Raw genomic sequence first — 25918 nt, forward strand, 5'->3', positions numbered from 1 at the left:
GAGGTACATATTTGGCTTTCTCAGTTGGTCCTAAGTTGGAAATGGGCACAGAAATTAAGTGAACTGAGGTTGTCCGTTATTAACCAAATCCTGGCAGTTTGGGCTGACTGCTGTGGAGGTTGTTGTTTGGCAACCTGGCCTGGTTGCTGCAGACAGTAGTTCGACTTCCTAGACAAGTTGCTGTGGGTGGTGACTGGCTTCCTGGACTGGTTGCTACAGATTGTGGGTCAAAGTTCTATTTTTAGATCTGGTCTGGCCCTTGTTCATTTGTATATTTAGGCTCCCACCATAGAATTAACTTGTTGGGTAGACCCGCCAGTTACTCGTTTCCACAAAGGACTTAATGTATAATTTTAAACTTACAGAAACAATAATTTAAGTTTTTTCCAACCTTGAAACCCCAACTTTTCCCTGGAGCCTCCTCCCTTGTCCTCAGAACTCTGTTGCTTCACTGTGGTTATTTGGACGGGCCGCGTTCCTGGGTCTCCTCTGATTCACAAATTCATCAAACATGTACTGATTTTTGCTGCATGCCCAGGCCCTGAGGGAAGGGATCAGAAGTTAAAGACACAGTCCCTGCCCTCAGAGAGATCAGTGAGAAAGACAAGCAGGCAGATGCAACAGTCCAAAGAGCTCAGTTGTCAAAGATGAACAAAGCTGGACACTGAATTGGTAAGGACAGATGTTAGTCAGTAACCTACTATTGCCATGGGAAGAGGGACCGGTGTGAACTGCACTCAGACTTTGATTTGTATAGAGAAAGACAGGGTGTTTTACAAGGACCGTGAAGGAGTGGGGTGGGGTGTGAGTGCGGGCTCAGTACAGGCAGGGAAGTGAGAAATTACAGAGCTGGCCAGTGTAAATGCTGAGTAGGCCAGTGGGTCTGCTAGTTGGCAATCCTTGAAGTTAGGATTCTGTCCTTCCACAGAGACTGGGAGACAGAGGCCCTATCTGGCCTGCTGACAGTTAAGGAATGGCTTTCAGGTCCTGAGTTATAGGATGGATGGAGGGATGGATGGATGGATGGATGGATGGATGGATGGATGGATGGATGGATGGATAGATAGATAGACAGACATCTCAAATGGACAGAGGAAGGATTCATTACTGTGAATACTTTTGAGTAATGCTGTAAGAAAGGATGGTCAGGGGCCCAATTGTCAGACATTGGTTAGAACAAACAGGAAATTCTTTTGGCAGCCGGAGCTGTCTCAAGCAGTTTAAGGGGTGCTGGGGTCAGCCTAGAGATATGGTCTTGAGTTGTTGGAAACCATGTTAAATATTTAACCCTTTTAATGTGGGGGGATGGGGTGGACGAAATCATTTGTGTTGAGAGTCTGTAGTTTTTATTGGCCAAAGTTGAAATCTAGTAGATAAGTGGGCTCAGAGGAGCCTGGCTAGAGTTTGCTCAAACACATTCTTTGTCACAATGCTGCCCTGGAGGTGTGTGTGCACATGTGTGTGCATGTGTGTGCATGTGTGTGTGTGTGTGTGTGTGTGTGTGTGTGTGTGTGTGTAGGGAGGAGCGGGTAGCTTGACTTAGATCAATCCCAGTAAACCAAATGAGTCCACTTAGGAGAGGGAAGAGGGAAGGGTAAGAGCAAGGGCAGGTCCAGGTTTATGGGGCCTAAAACACATACCATTAGAGGGCCTTCCTTTAAAAAAACACAACAAATTACAAACTTAGGTTGAGGGCCTCAGGGTTGGCGTGGCTGGGGCATGTACGTAAGGGGACCCAAAATGTAAGCTTCTCTTGGTTCATGGCAAACTGACCTCTTGGGAAGGTATGTTCTAGGCTGTGTGAACAGCAGGAAGGAGGGCATGGGGGATAGAGATGGCCTGGCATGCTTAGGGAACTGGAATAATTCAAAGCTGGGTTTCATTGCAGGATACGCAAGAGGTAAAGCTGAAGAAATGTTGAGGCTCTAGTAACAGAAGGATATCTCAGTCATCCTAAGACTATGGACTTTACTCTGTCCACTGTGAGGAGTCACTGTGGGATTTTAAGTCGAGGGGTGGCTCTATGACTTATCCACGTAATAGAAAGATCACGCTGGGAGGAAGTGTGAATGGGCTGGAGCCCAGGAAGGCTGGTTGGAGACACCAGGTAGGCCAGGGCACTCCTCAGTGAAGACCACTCATCAGTGAAGACCGTGGAATCACACCTATGAGCTCAAAACAGATGCCAGAGAGAGCTGTTCCTCATCAAAAACATTTCTAGATTGGTATTTATCTAAGTTTAAAAATATACTTACATTAATTTTGGTGGAAAAGAGGCCCAAGCTAGCGAATTCTTTTTGATTAATATTGCATGGTACAACGTTTCATTCTTTTTTTAAAAAAAATGTTTTTATTGATTTCAGGGAGAAGGAGAGAGGGATAGAAGCATCAATGATGAGAGAGAATCATTGACTGGCTGCCTCCTGCATGCCGCACACTGGGAATCGAACCGTGACCTTCTGGTTCATGAGTCGGTGCTCAACCACTGAGACACACTGGCCGGGCCAACATTTCATTCTTAATAGAAAATTCTATTTTTGGTTTATTTGTCCCTGGGTATCATGCACATAAAAAGGAATAGATTTTAAAATGATGATTTTTAAAGGCAGATAATTATGCCACACCTTAAAGTCCACTGTTCTATTTCTTCCCAGGACATTTTGATACCGAAATGTCTGCAGCATCACGAGCTTTGTGTCATACAGTCTGTCACTGTGTGGGGGGCAGCACTGACTACTACAGGCACCTTTTAAAATGAAAGTACATCTACCATTAGGCAGGTCCTGCTGCTTTACACCAGGAAGCTCTTAGACCCCTGGAAGGTGACACTTGGTTTTCCTTTTAAATTTGTTGACAAATCTTTGCTTTGCTAGAATTGATTCCATGCTGAGAACAAATCTGAGATCCCCCATGTGGGAAGCATAGCTGTCGAGGTATATAACCGTCTTTCTTTCCTGTCTCAAAGAAAAGAGCGATTGTTTAGACTCGTTCCGCCATCCTCTTGGGCAGATGAAGGAAAAGCGATTCACAGGATACCTAAATGTTCTCGTGACAGAGGCAGGGCATCCACACAGTTCAAGCCCACGGAGTCTCAATCTTCACGTCGCCCCGCCTGGAGGAGATCTCAGACATCGCTGGTGCTCTGACTCTGCTTTTTAAAGCAGCAACTTGAATCTTCTGTGGGGTCAATAGATGAGAGACGAGAGCCCAGCCCTCGTTGCAGAGAGGGGCCTCGTGCTCACCCCTCCGCACAGCGCCTCAGAGAGCTCTACTGAGTTTGCAACCACCGATTGGTCCAAGGATTACATTTTTCACTTAGAAGATTGATGTTCAGCAAGGCAGTGAGTGACTCTTACACTCTAAAAAGTCAATGGAAAAATATCCTCAGGTGAGAATTAACAGCCACGACAAAAAAGGCAGTGATTTGTTTCTGTTCGCATTAGCCAGAAATAGATCTTGATTATTTTTTTAATTTTTAAAAATATTTAACTTTGAAAGTATGACATATGTTTCCTTTTTTCTCCCGTTGGCCCTGTCTAGCCTGCCCCTACCTGCTGCCCCGGCTTCCAACACTCTGTTGTCTGTGTCTCTGGGTTATGCATATATATGCATACACATTCTTTGGTTGATCTACACCACCCCCCCCCCCCCCCGCCTCCAGAAATAGATCTTAATTTTCATTCTTTCGTTTATTTTTGGAGCTAGTGCTCTTCCCACTGTGTCATACTGTTTTGTTTCCAAAATGTTTGCAGGTATGAAATCCAAGTGTGCTCATCACTGGATCTTTGGATCTCTAAGGAATTAAGCATCACGTATTGTGGAAACTCTGTTAATCTCTAAAAAAGTGGAACATAGACTGTTTATATGTCCCCAACACACCAGGCATCATGCAGACATTTTAAATTTTTTTAAAATATATATTTATTGACTTAAGAGAGGAAGGAAGAGGTAGAGAGAGAGAGAGAGAAACATCAGTGATGAGAGAGAATCATTGATCGGCTGCCTCCTGCACATCCCCTATTGGGGATCAAGCCCACAACCCAGGCATGTGCCCTGACTGGGAATCGAACCGTGACCTCCTGCTTCATAGGGCGCCGCTCAGTCACTGAGCCACGCCGGCTGGGCCATGCAGACACTTTTGTTCACATGATTGTTTAATACTTAGGCACAATAAATCCATCCCATTTTACTGATTTAACAACTGAGATCCTAAAACTATCTGGCTCTTCAGAGTGAGCCACGCGATCCCTTTGGTTTCCGTTGTCGGGGAAATTTATCTCGATTTTCTGCAAGAGCGTCGGGCAGCTTTGAGTCATTTGCCACCTTTGCATTTCTTCCTACGTCAGGGGCCTCGCACTTTTTTTTCTTTCTGTATTTTGATTATTTAGAGTTGATCCCATCTAATACATGGTCCCTGACAAAGGGCAGACATTGTTCCATAAAGAAAGAGTCATTTTTGTCCTTCCTTCCTTCCTACTGATGAACCACCCTCCTCTCCTCCAGACCCTCTGGCAGACCTCACAGCCACAGGCCACACCCTCGTGCTAAGTGAGTCCCTGAGAGAACAGGAATCAAAGAAGTTTGGTTGTTTTAACCATTTTCAGAAAAATGGAGGCTCTGAATGCAAAATGATGGTCCTAAGTTCATCTGGGGCAAGGACTCATTGGTTCAGTCATTCACCGACAACCATCACCAGAAGCTTCCTATGCCCCAAAGTGTAAATTCACTGTGAGCAGGTCCTTGCATGATGGCCGCACCTCAGGGCCTAGTAGCTAAGAGCACCAGCTCCAGGTCCCCCAAGAGGATCAGGAAGGCTCCAGGAAGAACAATGGCCTTCATTCTGGAGATGGAGTCGGGAGGCAGAGGTGAAGAGCAGGGGAGATGGGAAAGACATCCATTCAGTTGAGGAGTGGGCCAGCCAGAGCCCCTCAGCCCTGTGCAGGGAGTCGGATGGTTGGACTCATGGGAAGAGCTCAGTGCCAGGCTGTGTGACAGCTGCCCATGGGGAGAAAGATCCTGCAAGCAGTGAGAACCAAAGGAAATATCCCCGGAATCATGCAGGGACAATGTAGTGAGGGCCAGAAGCAGGCTGCTGGCAGGGAGGATGGGACAGGTTAACCTTGGAAGGAATAGTCATGGGGGTGAGAACAGAGCTGGGGAAGCACTGGACATGGGGTGAGGACTTTGGGGGTGTCAACGGTGATCCTTACATTTTGAAGTGACAGTGATGTCCTTGACTGAAATGAGGACAGATGACAACGACCTCTGTTCGGTGAGAAGGTTATGAGTTTAATTTCAAATGTGTTGACTAAAAGATCAAGTCTTATGTTTCTGGTGCTCCACCTTGGAGCCCAGAAGAAAGCCATGGCTAAAATAAGTAATCCCATTGAGACTATCTGGAGAAAGGAGGGTATCGGAGCTCAGAGGCCCACCTTTCTCTTGGAATTAGCAGCACTGGCATTCCCTTATTTGGAGCCCCTTTCTGTCTTCCTTCCCTTTAAAAAGTAACTGAAGTTTAAAGGTGAAAATGACTTTACTAGAAACCACATTGGCGCTACTCCGGGCCTGCTATTAGCCACAGCTGGGTGGTGGCTGACATTCTTGGGGCTCTGATTCTGCGCCTCATGCTTGCAAGTCCTTGGGCTCATCTGGAGTTAACTTCGTCAGTTTATCCACACAGAGCAGGATGAGGGTGAGAAACCAGAGACTCCAGCCAACAGCGGCCGCGATCCAGCCGTACTCATCCACTCCAGTGTGGCAACACTGGGATGCTTTTAGGCAGAAGTCCACATCTGGGGGAAGAGAGAGCATCACACCAGCCCGCCCCATCTCTAACAGTCATAACAACAAGACAATAATAATAATACAATAGTTAACCTTCAGGAAAATATGCCACGTGCTGTGCTAAATGTTCTACACGTGTTACCTTATTTATTCCTCGTAAAGTGATAGGTGTGGTTGTTAGTCCCATTTTACATGAAGAATCTCAGGCTGTAACTTGCCCAAGGTCATGGGTTGGCAGAACTAGAACTCAAACCCAAGTCGGCAGGACTCCAAAGCTGTGTTCTTAACCTCTACACATTCTTGCCTATTATTCTTCTCTATAAGTGTCCAGAAGTGAACAAACACATTTGGTCATTCAATGAGGGCAGATTAAAGGAAGCCAGACTTAGAATATATTGCAAGACTTTGTTAATTAGACATCTGCAGTAGTGGTGGCTTTATGAAGTACTGCCCTCCTTGTGGCTGGAGGTATTCAAGGAGAGAAGAAGAGAAATATGCAAAGGGCATGAAAATGAAGTTCCTGCCTTGGGAGCTTCCAGCTGAGTTTTGTGGTCTTTCCACTGACAAACATCTACACGTCTCTGAACTCAGGGCATCTTTGGCTCCTATTGTGGGGATGGGTCATTAAAGCTATCTGTGCCAAAGGTTGTGAGCTTCGATGGGGGTCAAGGCCAAGATAGATTTTGGACGGACTCTGCAAACAGTTCTGGAGGCTGTGGACAAACCACACCAGCACCCAGCGAGGCCCGGCCGACACTCAGCCACCCCACGCCAATGAACAGAAGCCAGGAGGCTTATGTTTCCCTCCCAGACCCAGGGCCAGCTCTGGTTGGGGCAGTTGGCAGACGCTTACTGTGGCACTGTTCCAGAGTCTCAGGATCTGGGTGGTGGTTGGTCAAGGTTGAGTTGTTGCCACTGCTTGCTTCTGGGAAAAAAAGGCAGAAGACAGTCTGAGTAAATTAGTAGTGAGTACTGTGAAAGGATTATAGACGTTCCAGTCTAGATGTCATGCAGCAAAGCTAACTCCTTGTTATGGACTAAATTGTGGCTCCCCCACCCCCAAATTCAGATGTTGAAGTCCTAATCCCCCAGTAATGAATGCATCTGGAAATAAAACCTTTAAAGAGGCCGTTCTAACATGAAATGGGGCCATATGTGTGAGCCCTAATCCAGTATGACGGGGTCCTTATAAGAAGAGGAGAGACACCGGGATGTGCAAGCAGAGGAAAACCACGTGAGGACACAGGAGGGAGGCCTCAGGAGAAACCAACCCTGCAGACACCTTGCTCGTGGACTTCTTTGTTGTGTCAGCCCTAGCAAACAAATACTCCCCTTTTTTCCTATCGTGGTCTCTTCTCATTCAGAGATGCTTTATTTCCATCTCGCATGGTCCCTTACCCAGGGCCTGCCATCTACAGCTTCCCAAACACTCTAATTATCTAATTAGCTGCTTTCTATGCAAATAAATACATAGAAAATGGTTTTTCTAATATATGGTAACAAACTTATTTAAAAATCTGAAGCATCTTTCCATAACTACCTTTAATTCCCTCCAAAACTTTGAACAGCCTGGCCTGTGTGGTACAGTGGTTGAGCGTTGACCTATGAACCCAGAGTCATGGTTTGATTTGTGGTCAGGGCACATGCCCGAGTTGTGGGCTTGATATCTAGGCCGGGGCGGGGGGGGGGTGGGGGTGGGGTGGGGGTGGGCAGGCAATGCAGTAGGCAATCAATGATTATCGCACCACTGATGTTTCTATCTCTCCTTCTCCCTTCCTCTCTCTGAAATCAATCAAAATATATTAAAAACAAAACTCTTGAACAAATAGACATTGAAATCTGACCTTGATTTCTGACAAAGATACTGATATTACTCAGCAAGACATGGAAGTGGTTACCAGGGGGAAAAAAATTAAACACCATATAAGCAAATCTAGAGGTTGCTAGAATATGTAGCACTTCAAATTGTCCCTTGATTAAGAAGTAGAGAGCCCAATGATAAAAAGAATTTCAGCAGGAATTCTTACAGTTGTATCAGAGTTTGGGGGGTGAGCTGGGGTTATGGAGATGAACATAAGGGTCTCCAAGGAAGAAAACCCATTGCCCACACTCCCTCTCACAACAGCATAAGAGGAGAGAGGATCCATCCGTTCAGTCCCACACGGCCGCCACTGGTGACTATTTAAATGTTTAAACAATTAAAAGTTCAGCTTCTTGGTCAGATAAACTACATTTCAAGTGCTCAATCCCCAAATGTGGCTAGTGGCTACCATAATGGAAGTACAGCACAGATATGCAGACTTTCCATCAGCAAAAAAAAAAAGTTCTGTTAGTGCTAATCTAGGTAGAACAAGACCAAGAGGCCAGTTTTGGAGACTCTGTCTGGAAACTACATTGCTGTTCAGTCTGCTTCTTGGGAATGCAAAGACATAAACTGGTCTGGAAACGCTCAAGGCCCCGCCAGGTCAGCATGCCCTTCAAAGGTGCTCGGTGTCACATAGCAGGAGAGGTTAGGAGGAAACTTCTTGACCAGCCAAAGCCACAGAATTCCTGCTCAGACTAATTTTATGCCACCCACCCCCAAGCCGCTCCAGTGTCCTGCCCAAAGTGTAGTAATTACCTTGATGCAATCTGATTGTTACTGTAAATTATTTACAGCTAAATGGCTTACAGCTTGGTCTTTATTTGTTTTGGAGAAATTGATTCCTCAACATTTTAATGTCTGTTATAACCGAAATAAATTCCTTGGTCCTGACCTTCACCTCCCCTCTAGCCTAGAATGGAAGTGGTCCCCGTCTAGAACAAGTGAGTGGAAAAAACCTGGTACGTTGGATGCTAGTATTAGGTGAAACCATATGTAATTGCCATTTATGTAGGTGAGGAATTGTTCAGCAATTTTATATGGCTCACACTGGCTAGCCTAGTTAGAAGTTCCTAAGAATTTTTTCTATTTATTTTTTATTGAATGCATTGGGGTTACATTGGTTAATAAAATTATATAGGTTTCAGGCATACAATTCTATAATACATCATTTGTATATTGTACTGTGTGCTCCCCAAGCCAAGTCATGTCTCTTTCTGTCACCATTTATCCCCCCTTTATCCTCTCCTGCCTTCCCCTACCCCCTACGAATTTAAATATCACCCTCATAAGGAGAGCCAACCAGGGACTGGTCGCAGTTGGGGTCACTTCCAAAGTAAAGGCTGCTGGGAAGACCCAACTCTTCAGTGCAGTTAAATTTGTCAAGTTTTTTTGAGGCCCTATCCTAAACAAGGCACTGAGAGAATAAACAGAAAGACACAGAACACTTTTATTAGGGGAGGGGTTATACTGGACAATGAATGTGCTAACATTCATTAAGTGTTTACCATGAGTTAATTTGTTCAAAGGTATTTACCTACAGTCACCTCATTTCATCTGTACAACAAACTGATAGGTAAGCCCTAGGATTATCCCCATGTTATAATAAAGAAATTGGAGCACAGAAAGGGTAAGTAATTTGCTCAAGGTCACACAGCTGGTAGGTACAAAGCAGCGTTGAGGCTCACAGGCTTTGAGAGCCCACACTCTCTGGACCACCACAGGAGAGTCTGTGAGGACGAGAGAGGCAGACACAGGTTGAAGGGGAGGAAGGATGGGGGGGGTGGGGGTGGGAGTGGGGGAGGTGTGGGGGTGGGAATGGTGAGGGTTGGTTTTGAGACAGACTAATAGACAGAGACAGATTCAGGGGACAGGGCAGACTGTGTCCTGAGGAGTTGAGGAGCAAGATCAAAGCCAGAGGCAAAAGTCAGGAGCGTGGGAGTGTCAGGGCAGCCTCTGCATGAGGCTCAGAGCCCAGCCTGGGACACTCTGACGGGATGGCCTCAACCCCTCCAGCCTCCACAGGGCACTAACCCAACATCTCCTGTGTCCCGGGAAGACAGGAGAACAGTAGACTGAGTTTGGCAGCTTTCATGCATTCAGGTTTTGTGAAAATTGCAAAGAAAGCACAGGGTCAGCAGAGGGTCAGAGGGCCTTAGGGGAAGGGAGGGGCAGTGCAAAGGGAGCATTGCCAAGCTCAGCAGCCCCGGGCTCTGAGGAGCCACTGAGAAACTGCACCCAAAAGATGCCATTTTAGGCTCATTTGGTCCCCTGCTGGGAGAGGCTCTGTGCATTGCTTTTCCTCTGTTCTTTGTGGTAAAGGTCAACAGAGGTGGCGGCTCCTGACCTAGATGAGGACAGGCGTACATTTAAGACACCCCCACCCCACCTCTGCCCAATCCTTCAGATGAGAAAGGATTGTTTCCTCTTTGTGCAGGACCAGCCCTGGCCGAGGAATACTCCTCCTTCCTTCCCTCCACCCCCTCCCCTCCCCTTCCCAGCGTGGCCAAGAATAGAGCTCACAGTCCCACCTGCCAAGCAAGCCGATTGGAAGGAGGCGAAGACCAGGCTGAGGACCAGGGCAGCGGGGGGCGCAGGCTTCATGCTGGAGAGAGAGGCTTCTGCGGGGCCAGCGCCGTGGAGGTGTGCTGAGTGCCGGGGGCATGTGCCTGTGTGTGTCCTGTCCGGCAGGAGCTTGAAAACAAGGCCGTCAGAGGTGAATTTCTACTCTGTTTTTGGGAAAAGAAAGAGGGTGGAGCAAAGGAAGTTCAGCTGTCACACCTTTCTCTTACCTCTCTAGAAGGGAAGCCAGGCTCTGTTGGCTGGGGCAAGAAGGGAGGGGCGATTTATGCGGTCTGTGTCCTGCTGGGTCCCAGAGCATGAGTTTGCTGCCTCGTCCATGTGCAGGCGTAGTGCTGGATTCCCTATTCTGTTTCACCCAGTATTTACTGAGCTCTTACTGTGTGAACTGAACTAAAGTCTGGGAATAACAACCCCCATCATGCTTTAAGTATCCACACATCATTCAAACACAGAGCACTGCTTCGGGAATGACCCGGGAAGGACAAAGTACTTTGGACCTCAGCAGCATGAGGCCACATCTCGGGTGGGATGCTTCGTGCAGAAGATGGCATTTGAGTTGGCCTTGAAGGATGCATAGAATTTCGACAAGCAAAGAGGGCATTGTAGGCAGAGGGACAGGTGACCAAAGACCCAGAGGTAAGAGATGCTCAGAAGCCCACTCTGCCCACAGCACAGATGAGTGTAGGTGACCTGAGGAGGAGGAAGTGTGTGTGTGTGTGTGTGTGTGTGTGTGTGTGTGTGTGTGTGGAGGTGGGTGGGTGTGACTGGAGAGCTGTGAGGCTGAGCCCCTGGCGCGCCTGGCTGGGAGTTTGAAACAATCATGAGGCAGATGGGAGGCTCTGTGAAGATGTGAACTGAGGAGTAACTGGAGCTCTGGCTTCAGTCTAAAACATGCTTTGAAAAGCATCACCCTGGGCCTCTGAGACTCAAAGGTGGCTAAGACAGGATCCCTACTTTCACTGCAGTGAGACCAAGCGGCGAAGAAAGAGCTGAGATGTAATACGGTAAGACTCAAATATGGGTGCCTTCCCCAGGCAGGGGGCTAGGAAACAGCAAGGCCCTAAATGCCCGAGAGGCACAGGGAAGTGACATTTGGCCGGGTACCCTAGAGGAGGCGCTTTTTAAAAATTTGCCTAAAGCTGCAGATCAGCGGTAGCTCTATATTTTCGGCTTTGGGGGTTGGGGGCAGAAGTGCTGTAGGGAGGCTAATCTTCTGGCCGTGCACAGAAATCCAGTTTAGACCTACTGCTTGGTTGAACATTCAACAATTATCGAGTAGCTGCTGTGCGCTGGGCCCTAAGGATGGGGGAAGGAGGTTCCAAAGTGGGTAAGGCAACACAGTCTCTGTCCTCCAGGAGCTCAGGGCCCGGTCAGGGCCATGGACAAATAAACAAGGACACACATAATAAATGGTGAGGCAGTCTCTGCAGATGGGGATCCATGGAGGAGGGTTGGAGACCAGGAGACTAAGAGAATATTTCACAATGGAGATGAGGTTTTGAAATGGGAGAGATGTGTAGTTTGCCAGGCCAGGAAGGAGGGGACCATGTACCCGGCCGCTGAGGAATGCACATACGACCCTTGTTGGGAAGTAATGACTGTCCTGGGAGCATGGGGTTCGCTTCGCCATGGTGCGTCTGGTTAGACCGGGGACAGATTGTAATGGTCCTGCATGGTAGACAAAGGAAACTGGACTCTGCCTTACACCTGGGACACCCTATCAGGACCTTGTGGTCACCTTTGTATTTCAGAGGCACAGATAATAGATTCACAGAGGCCAGGCCTGGATTCAGAGAGATCTTCTAAGAAGCTATTGCAAAAATCCCAGCAGATCATAAAGGGCCCTGCCCTGGCCGGTGTTGCTCAGGGTTAGAGTGTCAGCCTGGGCACTGAAGGGTCTCGGGCTCGATTCCCAGTCAAGAACATGTACCTGGGTGGCAGGTTTCATCCCCAGCCCCAGTTGGGGCACATGGAGCAACTGATAGATGTGTCTCTCTCGCATCAATGTTTCTCTCTCTCTCCCTCCCTCACTTCCTCCCATTCTCTCTAAATGTCAATGGGAAAAATATCCTTGGGTGAGGATTAACAACAAAAAAAGGGCCCTGAAATAAAAGGCTGGGCTGAGGATAGAGGAGAGGGGAACAGAATCAAGAGGCACTTTGGAGGCTAAATCAACAGAAGGGAATCCAGGATAAGGCCGTCAGGATGAAAGCAAGGTTTCCATCTGGGGTGAAGCAGTGGCCGTGAGGCCCACCCGGGGTGGAATTCCAGCCCTGCCTCTGTCTGAGTGGCCCTGGGAAGTGGCATCATACATCCAGCCCTGGGTTCTTGATCTGAAAAGTGATAGTGTTACGGGAAAGGAGCAGGCCCAGAGCGGGTCTGCCTAAGGCCAGCTGGTAGTGTGTGGGTTCTTGACCTCGTGCAGGACAGGTTTCACAATAGGAGTGCCGGTGATTTTGAGAGCACGTTTGTTAAAACTGGGGCCAATGAAACAAGGAAGGGCTTAGGCTAGAAGCAGCAACAGGAGAGAGACTAGGTAGGGCTGCTTTGACTCTAAAAAGATGGGGAAGAAGCGAGCCAAGGTGGGGCTGCTGTCAGCTCACTGGAGAGTCAGGGAAAAGGGGCTTTGGGGACAAGTTCAGGGGGTTAGCCTGGGACAAGCTGCAGCTGCCCATTGCTCCCTGGTGACAAGTCTCATGCGGTCCATTAGAATTTAGGAGATGCATGCCTGTGGGGGAAGCAGAGGGGGAGGGAAAGGTGAGGGTGTGCTCCAGGGAGGGAAAAAGCACTGGGACCTTTGGTTTGAGGGTGTCTAAAAGCTGGGAGTTTAGGGGAGGGCTTAAGGGAGGATCTCAATAGAATCTTCATCAGCTCTTCCAGGTGTGTCCTTTCAGGGTCATGTTCTCTACTGATTGGGCAATGCCAGGTCAGGGGGTCATTAGTCATTGCAGATGGTCCTGGTGTCTCCTGTCTGGCTTTGCTGCTTTTCTGGGCCTGGAGCTGAAATACAACTGAGGCCTAGATGTTATCTCCAGGGAGGAAAGGTCAGGGGTTCTAAACTGCTTGACCAGTGATATGAGAGGTCAGGGAGTCTAAACTGCATGACCAACGATTTGCCAGGGGAGGAAGGTCCCGCACTAGTTTCGCCTGTTGCTAGGCATCCGGGACTTTCTGCCCTGGCTGTAAGTTGCTCGGCCGGTTTGCTCAGCTATCTATCTCAGTGTTCCCTTTCCACTTGCCAAGGAGTTTCCCTAGCTTCTTCCTATCCTGTCTCAATAGGAAGAGGCACCCATCTCAGAGTTGTTATCCGTGTCAAGTGCTTCCCGTGGTGCTAGCCGATGGTAAGTGCGCAGTCAATGTTCACGCCCACTTTAGTAGAAGGGTCATCACAAATAGAAAATATGCAAGACAGGCACTTCTAGGGGGGAAATAATGCTATTTATGTGTTGAGTTGTTTATATCCTGTCTTGGTCCAAAAAGGGTTTAAGGAAGCACACGTATCATTAATGAAGCTCGGTGAAATACATTTAAAATAAATGAGAGGAAATGAGGCACGGAGAAAGTTAGGAGCTATGAGGAGGATCCATGAGCACGTTTAGGGCACAAAATGGCAGGCTTGTTCTCTGAGCTTTCTGGTGGCCAGTGGGAAGAGGGTCACATGGTCACGTCTGTGATTCATGGGCTCACAAGACAAAAACAACAGGAGAAGCACAGTGCCCTTGATACCGGAATCAGAGGGGAAGTTCCCCCTGGGTCCCCACAGAGATGGCATTACTTGACAGGATGAACATGCTTCTTGACATTTTCCTCCCAGGAACCCTCGCAGGAAGCTTTGTAGACTGGGGTGATTTATCCAGTAGGCGCTGGAGATCACAGCAGTGTGTGGGGTCTCTGAGATTTTCAAGAGTCAAAAATGTTTGAGCCCTGAAAAAATGTTCTCAGATTCAAGATATGAACAAAACTGTGCAATCAAAGCTATGCAAGTCATTTAAACAGAAAGAGTTTCATGTAGGCTGTTGGGTGCCTTTGAATATGTTTGATGTGAGCAGAGAGTGTCCCTCCGAAATGATAAGAGCCTGGCACACACAAAGATTTAAAAAGGCCCGGCCGACGTGCCTCAATGGTTGAGTATCGACCTATGAACCAGGAGGTCACGGTTCAATTACAGGTCAGGGCACATGTCCAGGTTGTGGGCTCAATCTCCAGTGTGGGGCATGCAGCAGGCAGCCGATCAATTATTCTCTCATCATTGATGTTTCTATCTCTCTCTCCCTTTCCCTTCCTCTCTCAAATAAATAAAAACATATTAAAAAAAAAAGATTTAAAATGGTCCTGCCCAGGGTTGTTATGATGATGGTTTGAATAGTGTTCACCTATCAAAGTTGACAGCATCATGTTAAATTATACCAGTGGGAAAAATTCTGGATATGGTGCATGTAGAGGGCAAAGATAATAGTCTGTCTTTTCTCTCCTTTCTTTCTCTCTCACTCTCCCTTCCTCTCCCTCTAAAATCAATAAAAACATACCCTTGAGTGAGGATTTTTAAAAAGCTAAGCATTTTCTTTACAGATCAAAGGATTTTATTATTCTACAACAGGATGGACTTGCCTGGTCTCTGGTAACTCATGAATTCCCAAAGCAAGGGCTGCATGGTAACTATTTTACAAGTGTCACCATTATTCACTACTAGAGGCCCGGTACAAGAATTTGTGCACCAGTGGGGTCCCTTAGCCTGGCTTGCGTGATTGGGCTGAAACCAGCTCTCCAACATCCCCCAAGGGATCCTGGATTGCAAGAGGGCACAGGCCAGGCCAAAGGACCCCACCAGTGCACGACTGGGGCCGGGGAGGGACACAGGAGGTTGGCCAGCTGGGGAGGGACCATGGGAGGGCTCCAGGGCATGTCCGGCCCATCTCCTCAGTCCTGATTGGCTGGACCCCAGCAGCAAGCTAACCTACTGGTTAGAGCTTCTGCCCCCTGGTGGTCAGTGCACGTCATAGCGAGTGGTTGAGCAGCCTTTGTATATCATTAGCATATTATACTTTGATTGGTTGAACGGATGACCAGACGACTGGACACTTAGCATATTAGGCTTTTATTATATAGGATTTAAAAATATCGTCTGTAGTTAATAGCTCCACGCAGTGGGCTACCCCACCCAGGAACTCTGGATACATTTTATATCAGGTTTGCTTTGGAAGGTGTACCAGGAAGTTGCCTTGCTCTGAGCCAGACATTCTGCAGGAACTTTCTCAAGACTTTTTTTTTTTATGGTTGAGATAGGTGTTTGGTTACACATACTTTTAAAAAGTTCAGGCTAAAATGTCTGTGGCCAGGCTCCATGGTGGTGGTTGGGTTAGCCAAGAGCATGGGGCTCCAGGGCCTTCACTGGTTCCAGTTTTATCTGTTTTTGCCTGCTATGATTTCATGTGAAAAAGAAGAAGAGGGGACCGCGTGTTTCCTGAGCTAAAAGATGGAAAGCCAGCAACCTGGAATGGCCTCTGCCTATGGGAAGAATACTTTATGTTGAGGAAACCTCCCTTGTGATTCTGATAGGCCCTTCTCCTGCCTCTCCATCTTTGGGAAGAGACCACTGGCCTTGAACTTGGAGCTTGCATTTCCAGTGAAGCCACTCTGAGGGGAATCATGGCCCAACCACACTGCGCCTGCTATTTCCTCACTTTCACGCAGAGATGGGGGTCCATGGCTCTTCCTGCACATGGCTTTTATTTCACAAAACAATGTCAGTCTCTAGTTACTGTGGGACTGAAACATCTAGACCTCACCTGAGCCACAGTTAGTTGGTGGCGGAGGTTAGCCTCACTTGCTGCCACTCGGTTATGGGTCTATAATTTGGAGAGGATGAGGAGCACCCCTGTAAGACAAGTGGAAAGCTACATAGAGTCCAACTTGGGGATCATGCCATAGGGTTGATGAAGGTAATGAAGTGAACAAGGCTTGGAGCCCACCGTTTGGAACCATTTCTGAATAGGTCCCAGAGTTATTCATTCAGCTTGCACTTAACCCACATTGCACTAGGGGGTGCTGGGACCACTGCCTGGATTGAGGTGGGTTAACAAGAAGAATGAGACTTCCTCATGGCTAAGCCCATCTTCTACTTGGGCCCTGGATCTCATTCCCTCCCATCTTCTCAGAGGTGTATTTCTTAATTTCCAGATATATGGAGGTTTTCTAGTTGGTAGTCAATAGAATAAGTGGACCAAATTTAAAAACAAACAAACAGGAAAATATAGAAGATTCAAAGCCTTCCTGGTGCATTGAACCTTCTTCTCTTTCTTTCTTTCTTTCTTTCTTTCTTTCTTTCTTTCTTTCTTTCTTTCTTTCTTTCTTTCTTTCAAAATATATTTCTTTATTGGTTTCAGAGAGGAAGGGAGAAGGAGAGAGAGAGATAGAAACATCAATGATGAGAGAATCATTGATTGGCTGCCTCCTGCACGCCCTCCCCCCCCCCCCCCCCCCGGGGACTGAACCTGCAACCCAGGCATGTGCCCTTAGCCAGAATTGAACCTGGGACACTTCAGTCTGCAGGCTGATGCTTTATCCACTGAGCCAAGCTGGCTAGGGCGAACCTTCTTTTAAAAGTTATTGTGCTGTTGACTTATTAATAACTAGAGGCCCCGTGCATGAATTTGTGCATGGGTAGGGTCTGGCCAGCTGGCCCCGATGGGGGTCCATTGGTCCGGACTGGTGGGGGGAGGGGCTACAGCAGTTGACCGGCTGGCCCCACCCCCAATCTGGGTGTTGGGGGCTGATCGGGGCAGGGGCGGATTAGGTTGGTTGGCTGTCGCAGTGTGCATCATAGCCACCGGTCGTTCTGGTTCTGGTCCTTCTGCCGTTCCAGTCACTGGGCTTTTATATATATAGATAAGAACTATGTATTTGGTCTTTGCACTGTTTCTGGCACAGAGCTCCTCAAACCCTTAGAATTTCCGAAGTGTTGAGAGCTGACAAAGGTGTCTTTTGTTATGTTAATGAGTTGACTTTTAGACTGCACCTAAGGATGGGGACTGGTTGCCAGGGAAACCAACCACATCATTGGAACTTTCAGTCCCATCCCCTGACCTCTGGGGAGAGGAGAAAAGAGGAGTGGGGCTGGAGGTGGAATCAATCACCAATGGCCAATAATTTAATCAATCATGCCTATGTAATGAAGTCTCCATAAAAACCTAAAAGGATGGGTGGGATTTGGAGAGCTTCTGAGTTGGTGAGCACAGGAAGGTGGTGGGAGAGCAGCAAGCCTGGAGAAGGCATGGCACCTGTGTGGCCCCTCCCCATACCTTGCCCTATGCATCACTGGCACCTGGCTGTTCCTGAGTTATTTCCTTTTATAATAAATTGGTAATCTAGTGAGTAACTGGGTTTTCCTGACTTCTATGAATCTTTCTAGCAGATTAAGCAAAACCAAGGAAGGGGTTGTGGGAGTGTCTGATTTATAGCCAGCTGGTTAGAAGTAGAGGTAACAAGCTGAACTTGTGATTGGCATCCTGAGTTGGAGGGGGTGGTTGGAACCTCTAATTTGTAGCCAGTTGGTCAGACACAGATAACTTGTCTTGTTACTGGCATCTGAAGTGGAGGGCAGTCCTGTGGGACTGAGCCCTTTACCTGTGGAATCTGATTCTATCTTCAGGAAGATAGTGTCAGAATTGAGCTGAAGTCTCAGACACCCTCCTGGCATCTGGTAATTGTTGGTGAGAGAAAGCTTTGCCTCCTCCCACACACACGTTGGAATTGGATCCAGGAACTCTTTTCACCCTCTTTATCTCTATTAATGCTTTTTGACACAAAACTTACTTTGCTTGATATTATTACTGTAGCTATACGACCTTTCTTTTGCTTAATTTTGCATGCTATGTCTTGTCCCATAATTTCTTTTAACTTTTCTAAATCCTTATTATGTTTTAGATGTGTACCTTATAAAAATATAGTGGAGGATATTTTAAAAAAACTCAGTCTGACTATCTTTGTCTTTGATTTGGCCACTGAATCTTTTTATATGGAATATATTTACTGATAGATTTAGGTTTGAATCTCCATCTAACCAAGTGCTCTCTGGTTTCCCAATGTCTCTCTTGTTCCTTTTATTTATTTTTTCTCACTGCTTTTGGATTGAGCTTTTTATTCCTTTTGTTTTTCTTAGGGATCTCAGCATGCATTCTTATCGTATCCAAGGCTAATAACTGATGCTCTTACTGTCTTCACAGATAATGTGAAGGGTTTGGAACTTTAAGTCTACTTATGCACCCTGATTTTTATACTATTATAGTCATATATTTAAACAACATACTTTTTAACTCAATAAGTCATTATTATTTTATACAATGACTGTTTAAATTTATCCACATATATACCAATTTATTGTTCTTGATTTCTTTTCTGCATGTATATTTTTCCAATAATTTATTTCTCCTTTTTAGTATTCCCTCAGTAAATGATGAATGCTTTCAAGTTTTATCTAGGCATGTTTTTATTCTTCATTCTTTTTAAAAAAATATATATTTTATTTATTTTTGCAGAGAGGAAGGGAGAGGGATAGAGAGTTAGAAACATCGATGAGAGAGAAACATCAATCAGCTGCCTCCTGCACAACCCCTACTGGGGATGTGCCCACAACCAAGGTACATGCCCTTGACCAGAATCGAACCTGGGACCCTTGAGTCTGCAGGCTGACGCTCCATCCACTGAGCCAAACCGGTAGGGCTGGTTGTTTCTAAGAGTTTTGTTTTGTCTTTAGTTTTCAGCACTTTTATTCTGATGTGCTCAGGTATGGATTTCTTTTGATTTGTCTTCCTTGGGGTTTGTAGGCAATTGAATGTGGAGTTTAATGTCTTCCATCAGTTTTGAAAAGAGCTCAACCATCAACTACTACTCCTGCCCCATTCTTTTCTCTCCTGAGACTCCAATTACACAAAAGTTAAGACTTTTCTACTGTATCTTCTGATTCCCTGCCCTCTTCCTTATTATCCATCTTTTTGTTTTAATGTGCTTTATTCTATCTATATACTTTCTTCTGCCCTATCTTTTATTAAATCTCTTGACATCTGTGCCTAAGAAAAATGATTAAAGAAGACAATTTAGGTGATATGAACAAACTTTAACACTTTATGAGGTCGACAGTCTCCTTTTGAAGAACGGTAAAAAGTAACAGAAAGAAGCTGTTGCAGGATAAAGAATAAGGAAGACAAATACCTGATTGGCGGGGGTGACAGTCAACCTTGTTTGAGATGAGAAGGCCCAGTGTTGGCTTGGTGTTTGGGGATTGGATGACTTCATGAACAGAGTGAACATAATTATTTTAAAATCTGTGTCTCATAATGTCTGTATTTGTCCATCCCCATGTGTCTCTTTCTCTTGACTACCATTTCTGCTGGTTTTCATTCATGTCATTGTGTTTCCTTGTGTACTGGGCTATTTTTTATTGTGTGCATAATTATAATTACACACAATTGTATATAGAAATAAATTGAGACCTAGGATGATATTATCTTCCTCCAGACATGATATTGTTTTAGTTGTTTTAATCAAGTGCTTGAGGGTAACAACAATCTTCCATCATGTCAGTCCAGTCTTAGGAATTGAGATGATGTATAGGTAAGTTGTAGACTTTGTAAAGGTGAGTTTATTTTGGTCGCCTTCCCTTATACAGTGTAGCCCTTTAAAAAAATTTTTCCCTGTCCTGGCTGGTGTGGCACAGTTGGTTGGGCATAGTCCTGAAAGGTTACCAGTTTGATTCTTGGTCAGGGCATATGCCTGGGTTATGGGCTTGATCCCAAGTAGGTGTGTATAGGAGGCAGCTGATCAATGTTTCACTCTCTCATCGATGTTTCTCTCTCCCTCTCTTCCTTCCACTCTCTCTAAAAAAATCAATTAAAATATTTTTAAAAATTTCCTCTAGGAAATAATCAGAGATGAGTACAGAAATGTATATCCAAGATTCTCTATTTCAACATTACAGTATTTATAAAAATGGAAGTTTTATAATGGAATAAAAGATAGTAATAAAATAGTGTTTTAGAATAACAATTATTTAGAAAAACATTTGCCACATAATACAAACAGAAACAGCCGGATATAAAACTATGTACTCATTATGTACCCAATTTTGTGATACACACACATATACAAAGAAACAAGTTTGAAAAGCATCCTACCCAATGTTAGTAGTGGTCATATCTAGAATATACAATCTGGGGATGATTTTCATTTTCTTCTTTATGCCTTTCAAATGATCCATAATGAATCTATATTACTCTTATAATCAGGAAATAAAATGAAGTTATTACATTTTTTAAAAGAATATTTCATAGGAAAGCAATACAACCACAACAAAGCAGATAAATTACATCTTACAGAATCTGTGTGATTAGAGAAAAAATTCAATGTCAGGGAATCTTCTTTTCCATTAAAAAGAAATCTTAAGTATAAGTTGTACATCGTGCAGAGAACTACTATTGACAACCTTTGCTCTTGGGGTGTCCAAGGTGTACAGTAGAATGTACAGACACACCCAGGAATGTTCAAGACACAGAGAAGGCTAGAAATATGAGACAGAAAAAACACATAGCATCTCAGTGTTGGAATGTGACCTAGAGGCCGTCTGCCCTAATCCTTAAGCTAGTAAGAATGCTCTTCTGCACAGAAGGTCATATGTTAAAGAGTTTGGTGTGGCTGCATTTGACCTCTCCTGCCTCAAGGTTGTTGCTTGGATTCTGCTAAAATACCTCAAGTCTTACTTCCTTAAGGCAGCCAGGTCCACTGTGGGGTAGCTCTAGCTGTTAGAGAAGTTAGTTACTAGCATCAAACAGGTAAGGGCATTTTAAGGTGAAGTTAATAAACAGTGGAAGGGGAGGGTCTGTTCAGCTCCACGACTCCTTGATTGGCAATTTCTGGCTCCTTTCAATGTCCAGTCCTACTATTTGTGCAAAATATTTCTGTTGGCACAACAGGGCTTGTGGTCAGATTTATTTTTTGTTTGATAAACAGAGATGTGTATTCTCAAAAAAGTAATTTTAAGCTAAGGTTTTTGGGAAATGAGCTGCATGTTTGTGGTCAACACTCAGCCAATTATTTTTCCAGTTTTGTCCACATGAAACCAAAAAGGACCAGAGAGCCAAGTGAGAGACTGTTGGTCCTCTCTTCCCAACACCCAGCTTCTTTCTCACTGTGCCTTTCTGGCGACTTCTTTAACTTCCCTTCACCCTCTGTCTCTCCTTCCCTCATCTCTCATGTCCAGGCTGCCCATAACCCCTTGGGGTCAACACACTCACCCCACGTCAGGAGTTCTGGATTCTAGTTTTCTGTAGTCACTTCCTGTGTGACCTTGGGGAAGTCACATAACCTTGGTGATGATGCCAACTGAGAGATATGGCAGGGGCTCTCTGGGAGGGGGACACAAGGGAAAAAAATCTAGGGAGATGCTGCCTTCAATTCTCTTTTTTTTGAGAGGGAAAAATTCTTTATTGATAAATAGGTTATAGTAAAATAAATAAAGTGATGTTTTTTGGGGAATAAAAACTCTGAGTCTTAGTGTCTCTCCACCCTGCCTCTAGCTCTTGGCTTCTGCCTTAATACTGGTCTCTCTGGATGATGAGGCCTTGGTGGACATGCCAGCCTTTGGGCCCTTGGGGACCTCTATCTTCCTGGGCAGTGATCCATGTACCATCTTGGACTCAACTGTCCTTAGGAGCAGCAGCAGCTTTGGCTTTCGACCCTTTCCTGGCCCCCTGGGAAGTGGCCTCTTTAAGGACCTTGTTCCCTGTCTTCTTTTTGGCTGGTGAAGTCACACCATTTTCACCCTTGGTGACTGTGGGTTTTGAACTCTGAGTCCCAGCTTTGGTTTTCCTATGGGCCTTGGCATCTGGCTGTCCTTTTTGCCTTTAACCTTTGACCTCCCATAGGGCCCGCTGGCACCAGGAGGGGCCTCTGTGGCCTTGTCTGATGGGTGGGGGGCCTTCCTGGCCTTGCCCACTCTTGTCTCTTGGCCCTTGGTCTGGCCATCTTTCTTGGGGGCCTCCTCCTTGGTCTTACCAGGTCTCTGAGGGGCTGACACAGTGGCTGTCTTCCTGGAGCTGCCAGTGGCCCCCTGGCCCTGGAGTTGATGCACCTGTTGAGGAGGCCGCGCTACATGCCCGTGTCCAGGGCCCGCTTCGGCAGGTACTTGAGCCGAATGGCGTCCACCGTAGGGTACTTCCGCAGATGTACACCTTGATGGCCATCACCGAGGTGCCCCGGCGCTGCTCCCCTGCCTGCAGCGCCTCCAGCACCAGGCTCAGCATGGGAGGGTTGTGGCGTGGTGGTGGGACAGCATGATGGCGTGGGCCTGGCTTTAGAGACCCAGACCACCCAGAGGTGGAGGTTCATGGAGGTTAGTGAGGCCGAGGAGTCACTGGAGGTGTCACTGGAGGCCAAGCTCCCAGGAGCCATTGCACAAGCTGACACAGACACAGAAGTCCACCTTCTTTGGGGAAGACCTTTGTGTGGGGTCCTCAGGACTCGCACAGAAAGGGATGTGAAGTCCTCTGAGAAACCATGGAAAGACCCTCAGAGCCAGGAACCCTATGTTCTGTTTCCAGCTCTGAACTGATTGGCTGTATGACCAAAGACAAATCCCTTCACCTCCCTGGGTTTGTTTCTGCATCTCTACAGGAAAGGGATTGGGCCCTGGCCGGGTAGCTCAGTTGGTTAGAGCATCGTCCGATATACCAAGAATGTGGGTTTGATGCCTGGTCAGGGCACATACAAGAAGCAACCAGTGAGTGCATAAAGAACTGGAACAACAAATTGATGTTTCTCTCTCTCTCTTCCTCTCTCACTCTAAAATCAATCAATAAAATTAAAAATAAAGGGGTTGGATTAGATGATCTCAAAGTTTTCTTCTAATGGTAGAATTCTATGCCTCTGTGCTCAGTACATTATGTTAAAATGAGAAAGAAGAGTACATACAAATAAAGTGTTTCCTTATATATAGAAAGTAGGAGCAGAAATCATGCTAAAAAGAAATCCCCTAGTAGAGTCTGGAATAAACATCCTATGTAATAAAGAGGCAATATGTAAATTAACCCTCACACCCTCACAAGATGGCTGCCTATGACCAGGCCGGCAGGGAGGTTAGTGAGGGATGACCAAACAACTGAACAGCAGGCTGTGTGGGGTGACCAGGCCAGTGGGAGGGAGGGGGGACCATGAGGGGCGACCAGCTGGCAGGGAAAGTGCAGTTGGGGGCGACCAGGCCAGCAGTGGGGGCAATAAGAGGTGACCATGCCTGCCGGGGGGGGGGGGGGGCAGTTAGGGGCAACCAGGCCAGCTGGGGGGGGCAATAAGAGATGACCAGGTCGGCGGGGGGCGGCAGTTAGGAGCGACCAGGCCGGCATGCAGAGACAGTGAGGGGCGATCAGGCCAGCAGGAGGCAGTTAGGGGTGACCAAGCAGGCAGGTGAGCAATTAGGAGCCCACAGTCCAGGATTGTGAGAGGGATGACCGACTGCTGGTATAGGGATCAGGGATCAGGCCTAAACCGGCAGTCAGACATCCCCCAAGGGGTCCCGGATTGGAGAGGGTACAGGCTGGGCCGAGGGGACCCCCGCCGGTGCACGAATTTCATGCACTGAGCCTCTAGTTATTATAGAAAAGGCAATGAACTGGGAAATGCTGCCAAGTGAAAAACGGAAGACAAACTGTTGTCTTCACAGGGAAATTTTATTTTCCTCACTCTCGCTCCCAGTCGGTCTGTGACTTGGCCAATGATGACAGGAATGAAAGGGACATAAGTATCTCTGCTCTGGAGAGAAGAGAAACAGAGACAAGACCACCATATGCCGACGAGGGGAAGAGGGAAGCTGCAGGGCTCCGCCTTGGAGGGTCTTGTCCTAAGGAATGAGGTGGCCATGTGCTGGGCAGGAGACAGTGGGACGGATGGAGACTAGAGGAGGATGCGCTGTCAGGGAGAGCCACGGGAAGTCTTTCTCTCAGTGCACCATCTAGAGGACAGGAAGTTGTAGAGCCACAGTGAGTACCAAGCTGATATCCAATGGCACCAGAATGCACTGACAGTCCTCACTGGAGAAGGCCAGGAGGGAGTGGGGATGGACACGGCAGGGGATGATGCTGGTTATCAGTGTGCTGATAACGTGAACTCTTGGATGTTACTGCTGATGAATTGCATCTCGTGTGTGTGTGTGTGTGTGAAGTTGCTTAGATAATTCCGCCTCATTTTTAGCAACCTCAAACCATTCTCTTTCTGCCCCCAGCACTTTCTCTATTGGCGCACATGGGGAAGGGTCATGAATGGGGGGCTCAGTGCCTGGCCAATGGTGGGGAGTGGCTGGGTAAGTGGATAGTAAAATCAGTTATTTGAATGAAGGCAATCTGGCTGGAATTCAGTTCAGAAAAATTAGACTCTCTTTTTAGAATATCTGGTTGTTACTTCTGCTATTAGATTATTACTTTTGGATTACATTCCCTGCAGGCATTTTGGCTTGCTCTCCACTTAGCCCCTTTAATTTTTTAAGTTATGCTGATCTCCTGTAAATTGATCTTGTACAGCTGGACCTGTTATGCACAGTATTGTCTTAATCCCAGGTACAGAGCTAGGAGGACAAAGGAGGCCTTTTGTTAACAGGAATGCCCAGTTTGAAGGGGTGTAAGTGGAGTGCTTACCTCTTCAGTCCACAGGAGCCATATTATAGTAAGTCCTTGAGCCACAAAAGTGCCTCCCTGGAAACGTGCACGGACCTATGTGGTGGCTGCCACTGGCACTGTGCCCCAGACTTGTCTAAAGAATGGGAACAAGTGGTGTTAAACACTAAATGTCAAAAACAGTGTTCTCTTGGATAATATTAGGGATTGATTCTGCTTTAAACAGGTAGTTTGTCTCAAGACCTAATGCCAGATTTGTGTTATTACCTACGAAGTAGTGAGTTGTGGATTTTTGAGAAAATATATATATATATATATTTAATAGGAGAATTACTTGCTTTAAAAAAAAAAGTCAGGGACACAATAATTAGAGAAATGTGAGTGTACTATCTCGCTTTAGGTAAGTCATTGCTATAAAATATTGCATATAAAATTCTCAGGAAACTTCCAGAGGAATTGAAAACATATCTTTGTATTGTTCAAAGTGATTGTCTTCAATGGCCATCACAGGAAGGAAATGGCCATCATTTTCTAGATGTGCTGTGCACTGTCTCTTCCTTTGGAAAAATAAATAAAACCCTCCTGTGATGCTTCGTTTTCTCACCGGCTGCTGCCCTGCTCCCTCCTTCCCTCTCTCCTCTCCACCAGCCACTGACATCCCAGTTCCAGCCCTTGCTTGGAATTCTGCCCCTTTCATTCCTCTGAAGTCGGTCCTTGGAGTCACCAGTCCACTCCAGACACTTCTAGGTCCTCCTCTCACGTGACCGCGCCACGATTCTTGAGACACTGTCTTCTCTTGAATTCTCCTTTTTCTGTTACCCTCCCCTCCGTTTCCTGTTCACCCCTCTGTCCTGCCTCAAAACCATTGCGCCTTCCCATGCTCAGACCCCACTTTATTGCCTCCCCTTGTTATGCACTGACCTGTGTATCTCCCCTCCCCTTACATTCACATTTTGTCCTAATCCCAGGAACTCAGAAAATAGATCTTATTTGGAAATCGGGTTTTTTTCAGTGGTAAGTAGTGAAAGTGAGGTCACAT

At 46.4% G+C, this 25918-nt stretch overlaps 2 protein-coding genes and 1 pseudogene across 12 annotated transcripts in view; 1 reads left to right on the plus strand and 2 right to left on the minus strand.

The window, feature by feature from the left end:
- Positions 1-4187: 4187 nt before the first annotated feature.
- TMEM213 (transmembrane protein 213) lies at positions 4188-10284 on the minus strand. Of its 2 annotated transcripts, none has more exons than XM_036329077.1 (3): positions 10177-10284; positions 6638-6706; positions 4188-5792 (listed from the first exon to the last, which is right to left on the minus strand). In XM_036329077.1, the coding sequence occupies exons 1-3, from the start codon at positions 10247-10249 to the stop codon at positions 5623-5625; spliced, it is 312 nt and encodes a 103-aa protein (XP_036184970.1). In that variant the 5' UTR covers positions 10250-10284; the 3' UTR covers positions 4188-5622. The 2 variants fall into 2 exon arrangements, with proteins under 2 accessions (XP_036184970.1, XP_036184969.1); XM_036329076.1 differs by having other exon boundaries at positions 6638-6709; positions 10177-10283.
- ATP6V0A4 (ATPase H+ transporting V0 subunit a4) overlaps positions 10249-25918 on the plus strand; it is a 64193-nt gene continuing 48523 nt past the window's right edge. For 4 of the 10 annotated variants that reach the window (XM_036329032.1, XM_036329033.1, XM_036329025.1 and 1 more), the window contains exon 1: positions 10249-10361. The gene's annotated coding sequence lies outside the window, so the exon portion shown is untranslated. Of the gene's footprint in view, positions 10362-10529; positions 10865-11193; positions 11233-13507; positions 13570-25918 lie in introns of those variants that run through there. The other 6 variants (XM_036329026.1, XM_036329031.1, XM_036329027.1 and 3 more) reach the window with 5 other exon arrangements.
- Positions 21792-22669, minus strand: LOC118666625 (annotated as a pseudogene).

The sequence above is a fragment of the Myotis myotis genome, unplaced genomic scaffold (genome assembly GCF_014108235.1).
Source record: "Myotis myotis isolate mMyoMyo1 unplaced genomic scaffold, mMyoMyo1.p scaffold_m19_p_11, whole genome shotgun sequence".
Lineage (NCBI taxonomy): Eukaryota > Metazoa > Chordata > Mammalia > Chiroptera > Vespertilionidae > Myotis > Myotis myotis.

Excerpts from the sequence above, each read along its gene's own strand:
- TMEM213 (XM_036329076.1), bottom strand. The coding sequence starts at position 10,249 with ATGAAGCCTGCGCCCCCCGCTGCCCTGGTCCTCAGCCTGGTCTTCGCC. Across the intron at positions 6,710-10,176 it reads CCAATCGGCTTGCTTGGCAG|AAGCAAGCAGTGGCAACAAC; the intron begins GTGGGACTGTGA and ends TTTTTTTCCCAG. Across the intron at positions 5,793-6,637 it reads GACTCTGGAACAGTGCCACA|ATGTGGACTTCTGCCTAAAA; the intron begins GTAAGCGTCTGC and ends CTCTTCCCCCAG.